Raw genomic sequence first — 16,588 nt, forward strand, 5'->3', positions numbered from 1 at the left:
ATCACAGCTTTCATCGTTTTCGACCGTTTATTGGCGACGACGTTGCTCAATTGGATAAACAAAACATATAATTTGTCTGCTGTAGTTTTGAGGCAGAGAATGTGCAGCGGCAATGAGATAAGCTTGAAGCAAAATTTATGGCAACATGGCATCAATGCCTATTAAAAAAAAGCTGCCATTAAAGAGATGAAACAAAATTTATGTTTTTTGGGTTTACAATTGAACTTTTTGCCAGTAGAAAAGAGAGGGATCTAACTAGTTTAAATCTTCAACTTGTCCTAACTACATGATAACATTTTTCTAACCACTATTTTATTGCACATCTTGAACAAATATGAACCGCGTTCTTCCCGAGTATTATTACATCGACTGTATTTTCTGTTACGAGGTGTATGTCAGGATGCTAGCCGTGCATGAATTTTCTGAATCCGTTTTTGGGGGATGAATCTACTTGGAAATTACCTTGAAGTTGAAATTACTTGATGCTTTGGTTATAAAATGGTTTGGTGCGCGTATCTGCCCTTGCCATTTGTCATTTGACTTAACCGGGTGCTGCGAGAAAGAAGCAGCAGCGGCAGCTGGTTCACTCTTAGATAGTCCCTCAGCTCCCGATGCCTGACTGGTAGAAGAAATTGGCTCACAATCTGTTTTAAAAATCTGGTATGCCACTTGATCTTGAGGAATACTCGGTTACCAACTTTAGGAACATTGATGATTTATCCTCTAAGAGACGTGCCGGGGTATCAAACTCTGCAACTCGACCTGCAGATAATTTTCCAATTCAAGATTTTCAATGAATACAATACTGAAGCATCTCAAACTTTAAGATGGAATATTAAAGACGTAGCTTTACGTACCATCACTTAGTACCAAAACAAGATCACTGTCAATTACAGTCGGAATACGATGTGCAATAGTGCAAACTGTGCAGTTCATGAACTCTGTTCGGATGATCTTCTGTATGAGATTGTCAGTGGCAGTATCAACTGATGCTGTAGCTTCATCGAGCACGAGTATTCTTGCCTGTTTGAGCAAAGCCCGGCCTAGGGAAACAAGTTGCCGCTGCCCCACGCTCCAGTTATCTCCGTTTTCCAAAACTGCATCACATCAATGGAAAAAATGACATCAACCACATGCAACTTCAAGGGGCTTTTTTTACCTCTTCTTTCTCTATGCATCTTTTGATTTCTCTCTCTTTTTCAGCTCAATGATGCATTAATGATGCCTGAGTGGGACGGTGCAAACCTGGTGTATCAAGCCTTTGCTCTTTCTCACGAACAATATCTCCAAGCTGAGACTTATCGAGAGCCTGCAGACAAAGAAAAGCTCCATGCACGTCATGCAACAAAAAGTTTCAAGACTCAACGTAGCATGCTAATTTTTTTTAGTGGGAGAAAAATGAAACAAGAAAATTAAAAGGAACGTAAACCAGGTAACAAAGTGGCATTTGTTTAATGAGGAAGATTAACAGCTAAGTATGCTGGTTACTTGAGGGAGAGAGCTGGGTATGCCGTATGCAACAAGTGAAAGTTATACCTCCCAAATTTCATGATCCGAATGCTCTTCGAGAGGATCAAGATTGCCTCTAATAGTTCCTTCAAATAATGTAGGATCTTGGGGTATGATACTAAGGCGGCTACGTAGGTCATGGAGCCCAATTGTTGAAATATCAATGTTGTCTATAATGATTCTCCCACCAGCTGGCTCAATCAATCGGAATAATGCTTGGATCAACGTAGATTTACCACTTCCAGTACGCCCAACAATTCCGATCTTTTTGCCACCAGGAAATGCACATGTTACTCCGTGAAGCACTACAGGAAGATTTTCCCCATAGCGAACCTTCAAAAAAGCAATATTACAACAAAAGGAAATGTCAGAATGTGGTCCAGTAATAGATAAAGGAAAATTATCTCAATGTAGAAACAGTACGGTATATATAAGCTTCCGGTGTTGAAAGAAAAAAAATGGTAGTGCATGGTGTGGTGAAAATCAGCTACATACCTTTAAATCAAGCAACTCAATTGTTCCACATTCGGGCCATGAGGACGGCGGGCGGGAATTTTCAATAACAGGAGGAGCTTCACTTGGAATTTGGCTGTACTGATAAATCCTCTCGATGGAAATAATTTTATTCTCGAGCTTGCAAAAGCTAAGTATCCACCGTGATAACCTTGCGTTTAAGTTAAGGCCATATGTCACAGCAAGGCCTGCCATACCTGTTTAGAAGAAGCAATCAGCATATTATCACGACTAAGAACTCAAACAATCAACATATTAGGAAAAGGAATATATAATGATGGAACTAAAAAGTTCCCGGGAATTCTAAAGGTTCTCATCGAAAACATTGTCATTTCTAAAGGATAATTCATAGTAACACTATCCCTTTGCCTTTGTAAAGATGACAAGAGAGCCAAGGGCAGGGTCAAAGTGTAGGACTTGGACTGCAGAACAAGATTTTAACAAGGTGAAATGAAGAAATTTCAAATTTATAGTTCACCGACTATTTGCTTGCCTTTGCAAGTGACAAATCAGTTTACTTCAAATTTTACAGTACACGTCACTCTTGACACTCGAATGCCTTACAAACAAGCAGATAAATCAAATAATAAAGCAAAATATTTACTTACTTGGATCAATACTTCCATGTGGAAAACTCACGAGCAAAATCATGCAAAAAGCAAATACAAAGGTTGAAAGTAATTCCATCCGTAGGCAGAGCCACTCGATAGCTGCAAGACTGCAAAAGAATGGACGGGCGAAACAATCAAGAAGATAAAGGTTTCTCTTCATGAACCTTTTCTCTTGCCCAAAACCTCTTATTGTGGCTGCTCCGGAAATTGATTCACCAAACAGATGAATAACTGGAGATTTCTGGATGCTAACAATGCGGACCAGTTCTCTCGAAGACGCCATGTAGTATTTCTGCAACCAGCAATAAATGAGCAACTCATCAGAAGAAACATGCATTCGCAAGACTGTATAAAACGGAATTAACTTAAAGAAACAAACTACTACTAATGTGCCTTCTCTGTGTCTGAGTCAATGGAACTCAACAACAGAAATTTGAGGCAAAATAGCTACCTGCATCCACAAGCAAGCTATAGCCATTGGAACAACAAGAAGCAGAACTTGCCAAGTAACTTTTGTCATCACACCAACAATTCCAAGAAGCTGTATTGTCGTTGAAGCAAACCCACCAAGTCTAAAAGGAATATCGAGATCCACAACACTTTGATCAATAGACACCTGCGAGTTTACAAATGATAGTCATCATATAACCTGAATAAAATAAAGTGGATTCCAAATAGAGCCAAAAAGAAGACTTAGCAACTTTAAGCATTTGTCAAGTGGAAATATATATTTATATATATAAATACTTACACGATTCAAGATCCGCCCAGCTGGAGTTGAATCGAAGAAAGACATTGGAGCTCGAAACACACTTCTAAGCATACTGAGAAACAATTTTTGTGCAGCTGCTAGACCAAATGTGGCTACCAGAACAGCCCTCATAAATATAAACCAAGAGCTACCAAAAGCAAGGGCCATATAAACAACCAGGAGGACCATAGGACCGACTTTAGCTTGGTCTCCATCAGTCTGGGGGTTTGCCCATGCCATCCACCAATTACTTGCAATTTGAAGGAACTGGAATAATGTTTGTGCAAGAACAATGAGTGGTATCAAAAGGCCTTTATATGCAGCTGCCATATATGACAAGTACACCTTCATGCTGACTCTTCCTTTTACCCTTTCCTCTTCTTGAACAAGCTGCTTTTTCCTCCGCTTTGCTTTCTTTTTCTCTTTGATTGTTTTCGTGTCTGATGCTGATGCACCATCTTGCACTTCCTTGGCCAAACTGTCGATATTATTTCCAGCCAAATCACCTTTTTTATTTAATATAGCTTGCCCATCAAGAAGCAAATTTTCATCCGATTCTTCTGACGAATGAGTTGGAATATCCATGGCTTCAATTGCTTCATGGTGAGCTGAGACCAGAGTTTTGAAATCAGTGCCTGCCTGTAGAAGTTCATCATATTTTCCTGCTTGTATGATACGGCCTTCCTTAAGAACCTGCAGATATGATCGATTTCATTGGAGAACAAAATATTCAGCAAAACCTATGAAAAACCGGTCTCATCATATCACCACCTATAGCAAAAATATGTGTAGATATATATATATATATAACAATTCTTATATTGGATCCCGAAAAATATGACACCGGGCACTTGTATTGCATAATTAATCGAAGATAAGTCATTATTATATTAAAAAAGTTGAAAAAGCAATGAACTTTCCCTTCAAACAACACCTCATCTCCACCAGCTTTACATTTGATCTCCCTGTAAAGGAACAATTAGTCTCGCATGCTAATATTTAGACCCTGCTACCATTTTTACTGTTCAGATGCCAAAATTAAAACTCATACTTCACTATATAGCTAGCCCATCATCATCCAGTAAGTTGCATCATGTTGTCCGACATTCCATCATTATTGACTTGGTCATAGTATTGTGGACAGTGTACTATCTCCTACGGTGTCACTTGTAGCATGTCATCACTATCTAATTCATTAATTAGATCATTTTAATCCATCCCACCCACTTTAGATTAATCAATCACGTTCAACAACCACCGATACTGGACATGATATTAGATAAAGAGAGGGCACATTGCCTTGAACAAGGATTAGTTCAGAAAAATAATATCTTTTCTTACTGAAAAGAAAAGGCAATACAGGTGTAAAGCCATTAATACAACTAAAAAGACTATATTCCCGTCTGCCAAAAAAATAACAATACTTAAATATGCCCCCAATTCGCTCAAGAAGAATCTTCAAGAAATAAATCACAAATAGTAGCATAAGGAAACTACTACCTAAAACATAACAAGTCCATGATGTACACCATTTAAGACATAAGTTTTGCAGTCAAAGTTAAAGATATTTTAGGCATAAAAGCCAGTTCCCAACAACAAAAAATAACACCTCAATAATTCTACCAACTAAATGTTCAGCTAAAAATTTGTCTTCAGATCATAGTAGAAATATAAGTAAATGATGTCATAGGGCATGAATTTTAGTGTGTGCCATGCATTCATACCATCAGAAATAGAAAAAAAAAAGTACAAGCATCATTGCATAGTGGACTGCTAGCAGGGAAAAAATTTTGAAACTATTTCATACCAGTATCAAATCTGCAGTGGGCAGAAATTCAACTTGATGGGTCACGAAAACGACAGTCTTATTTGCCAGTGCTGTCATTATGTATTCCTGCATTTCAAAAAAAAAAAAAACAATTGTTCAGCCAACTTCTATTGAAATGAAAAGCAAAACATGCAGCATATTGACTGTATCAAACCTTGAATAGTTCTGAGCTAGTGTGTGCATCAACAGCACTGAAGGGGTCATCAAGTAAATAAATATCAGCATCTTGATAAAGAGCCCTTGCAAGCTGCACGCGTTGTTTCTGTCCACCACTCAGATTTATGCCCCTGTCTCCAATTATGGTTTGATCTCCATGTGAAAAGAGTTCAAAATCCTTCTTCAGGGAACAAGCATTGATAACATTCTTGTATTTTGCTTTATCCATTGGACTACCAAAAAGAACGTTCTCTTCAATATTTCCAGACTGTATCCAAGCCGACTGAGAGACATAGGCAGCAGTACCGCACACCCGAACCTGTTTAAACATCAAAGTACAAGAATAACAATTCAAAAAGCCTTTCCATTAATGGGGAAAAAACTAATAAAACTAACAAAGAAAAGAACTTGAGGTGGAAAATAGTTTAAAAGTTCAATGATCTAGACTTACTTCACCAGAGATCTTAGGAATCTCCCCAAGGATGCAAGAGAGAAAGCTTGATTTCCCGGAGCCGACCATGCCACAAACTGCCACGCGCATCCCCCTTTCTACTTTCATTTGTATTCCAGATAAGGTAGGCCTTGAAGAAGAGGGATCCCAGCAAAACTCCCCATCCTTAATCTCTATAGCCACTTTTGACATTCCTCGGGGCAGAACAATGGTGGCATCTTCCTGCAGTTCTTCCTCCCGCAGGAATCCGGAAATTCGATCAAGAGAAACCTTTGTCTGCGCCATCATAGACACCAGGTCTGGGAAATTCCTAAGTGGTTCTTGAAGGATTCTGAAAGTGGCCAGTGCAGAAAGAACACTGCCAGCGGTGAGTTGACCTCCCAACAATATTGATGTTGCAAATGTCACAGCTGCAACAAATATGGGGGAGCTCCAAAAAATGAATGTAACAAAGGCCTGAGAATAGAGTGCTTTCCGTAACCACTTGAATTCTACTCCCCGCATCTCCTCCAATCTCACTCGGTACTTATCCTCCCAAGCTTGTAACTTCAGAATCCTCATGTTCCTTAGACACTCCGAAGTCTTCCTCATTCTTTCATCCTTGGCAGACATTAACTTGTCTTGATAATCTTCTTGGACTTTTGCCAAAGGAACAGTTACAACGATAGATATGATGGTTGCAATCAATGTGGCAACGGAAGCAATTCCAACATTTTTATATAAGATTGCAAGAGCAAGAATTATTTGCAGCGGAAGCATCCAAATGTCATGGAGATACCAAGAATAGTCTCCCACTCTTTGAACATCAACCGCCATATAATTAACAATTTCACCACTGGTATGGCTTTGTTTAGCTAAGCTTGAAAGTTTCAGCCCCTTGCGATACACCATTGCTGTTAGAGCTGATCTGACATGCATACCCAAAATGTCCACCCCGAGATACCACTGTCTGGTTGTCAATGTCTCCACAAGCTTGGATACAAAAAAGATTCCAGCAAGCACATAACCTTCGTGAGGGAAAGACTCCCGCCCTCCCAAATAATCAACAAAGTAAGTGATCATGTATGGACCAACATAGGAAACAAGAGTGTTCAAGAGAGCAAATACAGCATTACAAGCTGCTTCCTTCCAGAATGATTTCAAAATCGCCCAAGCCAAAGACGGTTGCTTTGATTGGTTTTCAGCCTTCAATTTTTCCCAATTAGAATTCAAAACCTTATAATTACTCTTGGCTCGATCTTTCGGTGCAAGAAGAGGAATGTCCTTAAGTTCAAGCGGTCTTTTTGCACCGAGTGAAAGAAGTGCATTTAGCCAAGAAAGCGTGGCCAAGCTAAAGAGTCCGGCATCACTATAAGGAGTAACTTTAAGACACCCTGCCTCTTCTTCTTCAAGAAGCAATGGCTCCTGAAGGTCAGAGTTTCTACAAACTTGTATACCGGTCACGCCTCTAATCGCAACAAAGCAAAGAAATGCAAGAGCTGGAGTTACAGCAAAATTGGCCGCTACATGAGAAGAAAAGTATTTTGAATCATCTGCTAAGAAAGATTTGCCATCAACATACAAGGTACACAAGCAAATCACAAAAGAAATAGACCACCATACCCTCAGCAACAACGGGAATCTCTCAGACACCTTAAACTTACAATGCAGAGCTGAAAAACTCAATACAAACCAGGCTAAAACTTGAGTAGCAGGCAAGGCAACAGCAGACCAATCCAAAACTTTCCCATCAACAGCCTCTCTTATCAAACCAAAACCATCAAATCCTAGCACCACAACTTGCACAAGAAGCACATAGAAACAACATGATACAGACAATTTAAACCCAGTACCAACTATAACATCCTGAACATCTCCATCAACAGTAATGCTTCTCCTAATTGGGCTAGTATTTGCAACCGAATCGTCCTTATGCAATCGAATTTGACCAGCACAAACAGATATCTGCTTTGCAGATATTATTAAAAGAAAAACCAGGAAAAGTGTCAAATTTATGCAAATGGAGGATAGTTCCAAAACAGGCAACCCATGAATTGCTCTCAGAAGGGAGAAATGTGGTGGTTCTCCAGCAGGTGACGATGAAGAGGAAGAAGAAACTGTAATGCTATTGAGTAATAGAGTGAAGAAGCCCATTATTGGCAAAGGTGAGCTTTTTGGTGAAGGATATAGTCCTGAGAAACAAGCTGAGTCGGTGGCTTTGTCGTTGATGTCGATGAATTAAGTAAGAAGAGAGATCAAATCGAGTGATGAAGGGCATCTCACCATCTGAGGCAATGAAAAAGTGAAGGCAAACAACAACAAAAAAAAGGTTATTTGGATATAGAATCTAAAGACACATTGCACATAAAAACAAATAGATTTTATCAACACGCAAAACAAAGGCAGGAAACAGATAGAACAGAAACATGAAGATTGTTTTTTTTTTTCGACTCTCCTCTGTTTCTCTTTCTTGTATCTATAACATGTCATCTTCAGTTAACAGAAGGAGACAAATAAAAGATATAAGAAATCAGATGAAACTTTGAATGAAACCCATATTAGAAACATAATTGTATTCTAGAAAATTTCAAAAAAAAAAAAACTGACCAGGTTCTTTATCCTCTGATCAACCAGAGGATGGTAGCTGGCTTTCTTCAAAAAGCTCTCTTCTTCTTTTATGATATATATATACAGAAAGAGGGAGCACACACTCCTACATCAGCAATCCAAAATCCAAATGAATGATCTTTAGACTAGATGCTGAATACGCTAAAGCCTGTCAGCGTATTAATGTGTATAATCTAGAGAAATGAAACAAGAACAAGAAGAAAGCTATAAAATTACATACATACATATATATAAATATATATAGAGAGAGAGACAGAGAGCGGGGGGAAATACTGTAGTGTCTTGCTTGCCTCTGATTTTTTTATTTTTGTAAAGAAAATGCTGAAATTAATATTTGGGTGTTAAACTTAAATCTTCAATAGGTTGATAATGAGAACCATGATAAGGATCCCCGACACACCCAGACCGCCTTTACAAGGAAACATTAGTAGATTATGGAATTTTGCAGTGTGCATTTGTTTCAATGTTCTGAGGAAATGAAAGGAAAAAAATAAAATGGGTTTTTGTTTGTTTTCACTTTACAGTTGTTGAGGTGGTGCCATGTGAGGTGGATTTCATAGACTCTCAACTTTGATACCATGAATTTATTCTAAAGCTTATCATTTTTATAAGAGTAAATATATATTATTTATTCGTTTCATTTGTTTCATCATTGTTTTCATGTTCAATTTGGTGTTACGTAAAAAATCGATAATTATATTTAAAAGTAAAATTATAAATTTATCATGAAATTAATTTAATCTTTCGTATAGTTTATTTTATTAATTTTGTTGCAAAAAGTAGAAGGGAAGAAAAGGCCAGTAATGGGATCAAACTGTAAAGTCATGGCCGCCCCCTTTTTGAGTCATCTTCATTGTGCTGAATTCCAAAGATAAAAGTAAAAACAATGATAGCACACTAATGAGTTAAATGACTAAAATATAATTTTATTTTAATAGAGATTAGCTATGGGTACGGAAGACTCTAAGACTATAAATAAAAAATAATTGAAATTGATGAAAATAGACCCTGTTTGTTTCTTGGCAAAAATAATAATGCAGGTCTAGAAATGTCTAAGAAAAAATAATTAAATTTATGGGAAAATAAACACTGTTTGTTTCTTGAGAAAAAAAAAAGTAGTGCATGTCTGCAAGGCCATAGAGGAATGAAAAAGAGAAAATAGAACGAACTTGTTCATGATTCAGGTATGTTTGAAAATCATTTACTACTAATAAATTTACAATAATATAATTGATTAAGAATAAAATAATAGAGTGCGAGTAAGACAGCATTTGATAGTGAAAACTATGTTATTTTTAGTTAAAGCAACTGATTTACCTGAATCCGGTTTCCCTTTTTGTCTAATTTTATAGGCAAAACTAAACACTTTGCCATCATAATTAGCGATAATTAATTAATAATAAGAAAGCAAAAGACAAAATACTAAAAATGAACCGTTAAATCAAACCGAACTTGATGAGTACCCATAAGAGTCAAACACGATGTCCCCATACACTAAACCAAACGGTTCGTACACACGATACCGGTCTTTTTCCTGGATCGAGATATGAAATTTTTGACTGGGGACAGACGACTTTTGGCTTTGGTCACTGTAGTTGCATAGCATTTATTACAAAATGGTTTTTGCCTTTTTTTTTTTTTTTTTTTTTTTACTTTTAATAATTATAATGCATAAAAGATATTGACATTCGTTTTTCCAAATTATAAAGCGGAAGTTTATTTTAGGAAAATAAGAAAAACATTGAACTTTAAAAACTAAAATACGTCAAAAGATTTGTTTTACTATATGGTTATAATTGTATAAATGCAATGAAACTTTTGAACCCGTCAAAATATTTTTAATTGTTTACTATATTTTTAGGTTAGTCCACAAAAGGGTTTAATATATAATAGGTTTTTTATAAAATATATTATCCAAATTAATAGGGTTTAATATATTATTTCTTTAAGTTATAAGTATTTTTATTTTTTAATATTTTATATCACATCTTATAATATTTATTTTATTTTACATTATATATTATTAAAAATTACAAAATTTAGATTTTTATATATTTTAATTTTTTGAAGTTATTTACTATAAATAATGGTATGATTGTGCTTATACAACTACCACATGGCAAGTTCTAATTAATTGAAGGTTGTATCTTTAAATGAGAGAACCCTTACGATAATTTGAATAAAAAATAGTAATTTAAATATATTTTTGATAAAATAAAATAAAATATTTAAATGAAAAATGATAAATTTTTGTGTATATAAAGCTAGATAGACAATGTCAAACGGACCGACCACCCTTTGTAATGTGAAACGAGAAAATGAAAGATGATGTTTGGGGTCCGCATGCCTATCCTTCGCCGCTCCGTCCTTCTTTGAAAAACAAAATTCTGCTCAAAGCAAATTTGCTAATTTATTTTACTTTTTGCTTGTTGTGGATTTTTTTTACATGATATTTAAAATTTTAATTTTGAATTTAGCAGTTAAATTTATTAAGTTAAATTTTATTATTCATCTCGTGTTATGTTTAAGTTGTGATTTTAGTCAATGTTCTCTAATTTAATAATTTTTAGTCCTTATATTTTTTAAAATTTTGAAATTTCAATTAAATAATCATTAAGTTCATTAATTAAAATGATGTGATTTTTTGAATTTATTTGAAAGCAAAAAGTTAACGTCGCATTACATATAGTATAATATGTTTGTCACATAAGATTTTAGAAAAATCATGATTTTAATAAATTAATAATTGTTATTTGAATCATGACTGGAATTTCAAAATTCAAATAGTACAAGAATTAAAAAAAATGAACAACTTAACTTTTCGATTTGTACCGTGCCGCTTTAACAACATCGCACATGTGCTCACCGGTTTAGGCTAGTCATATTCTTGTTCCATGTACTGGATGGAGGAAGCCCTGGTGGCTATCGAAAACGCTGCAGCACTAGATCGACGATGGGTGGATTCACTTGATTAGTAATACTTGGCTTTGGTATCAGAGATATTACTGATTCTTGAACTTTGATTCTCTCCTCGGGGCAGTAATGATTCTCTTTTCTTGATCGATTAAAGTGATTATTTTCTTTTAATTTTGTTTTAGTCTTGAGAAATGCTTTTAATTTTTTGTTTTGTTTTAATGGCTTCTGGCTTCTGTCAGGTTACTTTACCGTTTTCGGTAGACGTGTCAAGCTGTGTATTTGTTTAGTTTATCTTTCCTCAAATGAAATAAAATTACCAGCTTACTTTTAAAAGAAAATTTAAATTAAAATATAAGAATTAAATTTATAACATACTGTAGTATAGTTACTAATAGATAAATTTGCCCTTTCTTTATAAGTTATAAATTTCACTTCTAGTTGTGGTTGTTTGTAAGTAATTTAGTAAATTTCTATTGGCTAAAAATTTGAGAGAAAATATCACATACATTTACATGTGGTCTAGCATAAGTAAGAAAATAAAATAAAAATCATCAACAATAATAATTAGATTACTTGACACTAGAGTGATCATGGTCAATGGCTGGCCCTACCAAGGCCCTTTGAAAAATGGGAGGTTTGGGTAAAAATATAGGCTGAAAAATGGGCTTGGGCAAAAAACGAGGCCGTTTAAAAATGGGCAGGCCCGGGTAAGAGTTTTTTGGCCTGGCCTGCCCGGCCCAATTATATATTAATATATTTTTTATTTTATTTTTAATTATTTTAAATTTTAATATAACTATTTTTATTATATTGTTAATTTGTGTATTGTTTTAAGAATTGTTTTAGTATTATTTTTATTTGTTTTAATATTTATTTTATGTTTTTAAATATATTTGATTTATTATATTTTTAAAATTTTTTATTTAATGAAATAAGAAAAAAATTAATATGGGCGGGCGGGCTCGGGCTTAGTAATTTTATTTCGGGCGAGCTTGGGCAAAATTTTAGACCCATATTTGGGCCAGGCGCGGGCCCGGCCTAGTATCTGGGCCTAAAATTTTATTTGGGCCTGCCCGAACCTGCCCGCCCGCCCATGATCACCTCTACTTGACACCACAAAACGTGGGTGCAAAAATTTGTTTAACAAATATATTTTAAAATTTAAAATAAAGAATAATTGAAAATTTTTAATTGAAATGTTAAAATCATAGTGTTCTACAATTGAATCCCATCAAATGTATTTTTAAAATTTTATATAATTTAAAAAGATAAAAAATCCATTATAATAATACTGGTTATTTTATAAATGAAGATTTCTTTTGTAATTGCTCAACTAAAAGTGTTGGTTATATTATAAATAATGGGTTTCTTTTGTAATTGTCTAATTGATATGAAAATCGATTGATAGGTGACACTAACTCATTAAATTTTTTAGCTTTCGTTTATCAATCTGATACTTCCCTCTAATTGTGTTAAATACTGACATCATTTGACACATGGCCCAATCAAGGACCACCATGTGACACCTTTTTTTACTTTTGATTAGAGTTTAGAGATATCTCGTAATTAGTTCAAAAATCTTTTTTTTTAAATTAAAATATAACTTGATTTTTTATACTTAAGATTTTTTAAAATTAAATTTAAACTTAAAATCCCATAATTTGGAAAATAAAAATTACAAAAATAAACCAAAAATCAATAAAAAATAACAAATTAAAACTACAAACATCACATTGAAAATTTTGTTAAAATACCAATAGCATTTTGTCATTATCTCTAACAATAACAATAATAATAATATCTTGAAAGTCGTAAATTTAAATGCATCTCTCTTCTTAATTTGGGTTTATGATTTATAACAAGTTTAGTGATGGTAGATTATTTATACTGCTGTATATAAAAGGTTAAATTACACCAACAGTCACTCAACTTTGAGGAGTTGACAAAATAGTCACTCACGTTTTAATTTAGTCACTTAACTTTCGAAAAATAACAAAGCAATCACCACTAACCATTTTTCGTTACAGATGTAACGGAGCTACTATTTTTCGTTACAGTTCCGTTATTGACTTAACCAAAATACCATTTTCCATCCCCCTCCCATCCCTCTCCCTTTTCCCCACCATCCCTTTTCCTACTCTGGTTTTCTCTCCCTCTTCCCTTCTTCCCTACCATCCCTCCTCTTATTCTGATTCTTTCCCTCTCATCCACCATCCATTTGCTTAATCCTCTGGAGATGGTGAATCAAAATGGCGTAATGAATGGAGACTGTAACATAATTAAAAAGCAAGGAAACCATTTTGAGGAAAATATTCCAAATTATATAAACTTACAATGCATAGGATGATAGAAAAAAAGGTGCCTAGATATAGACAACAATAGTACTTGTAGTTCTGAGGAACCCTCCATGTAACACCCTTAACCCACATCCATCGCCGAAATAGGGTTTCAGAGCATTACCAAAGCTTACCGATCAAACAGGCATAAATTTCAAACATTTCTTATCATATTAAATTCAGGTAAAAAAAATTAACTCATAAATATTGTCCTTTATTCGAGCTCTTGAGGTCCAAAATACATGTTCGAAACAAATCAGGACTCATTCGGAAACTTATAGAATTTTTCAAAAAATAATAAAAATTTTCAAAGCTGCAGGGTTCACACGGCCAAGAGACACGCCCGTATCTTAGACCTTGTGGGCATTCGAAATAGGGATACACGGCTGTGTTCTAGCCCGTGTCTATACCTGTGTAACTCTCTGACTTAGGTCACATGGCTGAACCACACGCCCGTGTACTAGACCATGTGCCCATTCGAAATAGCCTCTCACACTTGTGTGCTAGCCATGTGTCTCACATGGCCCAGTTACACGCCCGTGTGCTAGACCATGTGCCCCTTCGAAATAGCATCTCACGCTTGGGTGCTAGCCATGTGTCTCACATGGCCCAGTCACTCAAAATGTACCTTAAACAACAAGTTTGCATTCCCTGCAAGCTTGCACACTAAGCAACTAAAAAATTATGCTTTTAACTATTTCAAATTACAATCAAACACATTCAAAACATGTCAAAACAATCATCCTAGGTGCTTAACCAATGTACCATCATTGGTACCACAATTATATCATTAATTCATATCATCAAAACATCATTCAAATCCAAATTATAAACACACCTAATTCAATCCATTTGCCTAGTTTATGAATACTTAAACACCAATTAAACATGCCATAGTATAACTTTAACATAAACACATATTTATATGTTTATAACCAATCAATATTAAACTTATAATCTCGTTACAATTAATTCACAAAATATCTAATAGTTAGACACCTAGGCACATGCCGACACAAAAGGATAAACATCACTACGTCCGTTGTTGGATGCTGAATCGGAGATCAAAATTAAGTACCTAACCTGCGCATGGAAAACAAAATTGTACGCTAAGTAAAACTTAGTGGCATTTCTATAATCTGAATATTTAAAAACAAAACAATATAACATACACAATTAAATGTTAAGCACAATTACATATTTAAAACCACATTTATTTATACAATAGCATTAACCATTCAATACTCAAATCATGAATACATCATTTTATACTCTACTCAATTTTCATCAGTTGCTATATAATAGCTTTTCACTATTTGATCCATATATCATTTAACAATAACATTACTCATTTCATATCCAATTCATGAATACATAATTCATGTATTTCATTTGCATATTTCTATTCACTATTTCATTTTCAATTCACATAACATATCAATCATAATACTTTTTTATTTAATTACCAATATTAACACGACTCAGACTCAGACGGATACACGGATCCAACCAAAACACACCAGTTTGGCACCCTTCGAAGTAGTAAATTGACACCCAGTGTCCCATCGGTTAAACCAAAGTAAATTGGCATTTAGTGCCTCATCGAATAAATCTGAAGTAATAAATTGACACCTAGTGTCTCATCGACTCGAAGTCGAAGAAATCCTTGAACTCTTCCAATCCTATGGCATGCCATCTATATCCAACTCAGCCCGATACAGTTAATAGGGTTCCAATTCACTTTTCAAATACAACTAATATTTATTTCAATTCAAATATTCAATATATTCAATATAAATATATACCAATTCAATCCATTCAATCAACTTAAATTCAATTCAATGACAAAGTGTCAAATACTCACCTCAACACTAACCATATGCATTAAATAAAAAATACAACAATTAATAACTAAGTTCGGATTATAAAGATACAACCAGAAATTCCGAGATATTCCTCGTCGACTTTATCTTTTCCCTTTTTAGTCAAGGATTTCGGTACAACGTTAGCAATTGAACTTGGAAACTTTGAAACCCCTAACCTTTCTTTCTTTCCCTTTTTTTTTTTCTTTCTTTCTTCTTTCTATTTCGTTTCTATCTTTATTTCTTTTTATTACTTATTTTATTATTATAATATAATATATATACTTAATAATTAAGATTTAATATTATAATATTATAATATATATTTTACTGCCGCCTCATTTTATGACAATGGAATAATTGCTTCTTTAGTACCTTTAATTTTTCTTTAATCTATAATTCAACTTTCACCCTTTATGTACTTTAGTCCTTTTACCTAATTATTCTTAATTCATGCAAATTTACTTAACCAAAGCCTAATTAACTATACAACTAACTTTTTAAATATTTTTAATAAATATTTACGAGTCTGATTTACAAAAATAGAGTCCCAAAAATACACTTTTCGACACCCGTGACTATCGGGTTGTTATACTCCAAGAGATAATAGATTCATTCTTCAGATCTAGTGGCAATGACATGAAAGCTCTCTAACCTTGAAATATAATTTTGAGATCATGAAGCTTGCTATCCATACCATAATAGCAATTTGCATGCATTGTGCATACTAAATTCAAATATTTACTAGGTTTGCAAAGACCACCAAAATAAGCAGTATCCAAAAATCTAATCTTTAATTCAATATTTGAGATTAAAGGATCAAACTTAATCTTATTGAAAACATCCTAATCGTGGTATCCAGGATAAGTTTCATGTGAAGCATACCAGAATTTGTAGAATGCTATTGACCGATTATTAGACTTTACATAGTTAAATCCCCCATTAGGCATGTTATTCAGATAATTAAGATCGCCAAAAAAATGGTCACATGCAATCTGGAAATCATCATCTGGAAAGAACTGCGGAAAATGGTGGGTTAGCAATGAAT

The 16,588-nt window shown here is 34.4% G+C and overlaps 1 protein-coding gene across 3 annotated transcripts; it reads right to left on the minus strand.

Annotated features, from left to right (window-relative positions):
- Nucleotides 1-134: 134 nt before the first annotated feature.
- LOC108489204 (ABC transporter C family member 5) lies at nucleotides 135-9,035 on the minus strand. Of its 3 annotated transcripts, none has more exons than XM_017793557.2 (13): nucleotides 8,700-9,035; nucleotides 8,406-8,511; nucleotides 5,820-8,084; nucleotides 5,367-5,687; nucleotides 5,192-5,278; nucleotides 3,385-4,077; nucleotides 3,085-3,249; nucleotides 2,631-2,925; nucleotides 2,005-2,219; nucleotides 1,537-1,842; nucleotides 1,246-1,309; nucleotides 858-1,097; nucleotides 135-762 (listed from the first exon to the last, which is right to left on the minus strand). In XM_017793557.2, exons 3-13 carry the CDS (start codon nucleotides 7,950-7,952, stop codon nucleotides 650-652), a joined length of 4,632 nt encoding a protein of 1,543 aa, XP_017649046.1. In that variant the 5' UTR covers nucleotides 7,953-8,084; nucleotides 8,406-8,511; nucleotides 8,700-9,035; the 3' UTR covers nucleotides 135-649. The 3 variants fall into 3 exon arrangements, with proteins under 3 accessions (XP_017649046.1, XP_017649044.1, XP_017649045.1); XM_017793555.2 differs by having other exon boundaries at nucleotides 8,651-9,035; XM_017793556.2 differs by having other exon boundaries at nucleotides 8,647-9,035.
- Nucleotides 9,036-16,588: the final 7,553 nt, after the last annotated feature.

Source organism: Gossypium arboreum, chromosome 11, assembly GCF_025698485.1.
Source record: "Gossypium arboreum isolate Shixiya-1 chromosome 11, ASM2569848v2, whole genome shotgun sequence".
NCBI classification, from domain to species: Eukaryota; Viridiplantae; Streptophyta; class Magnoliopsida; order Malvales; family Malvaceae; genus Gossypium; species Gossypium arboreum.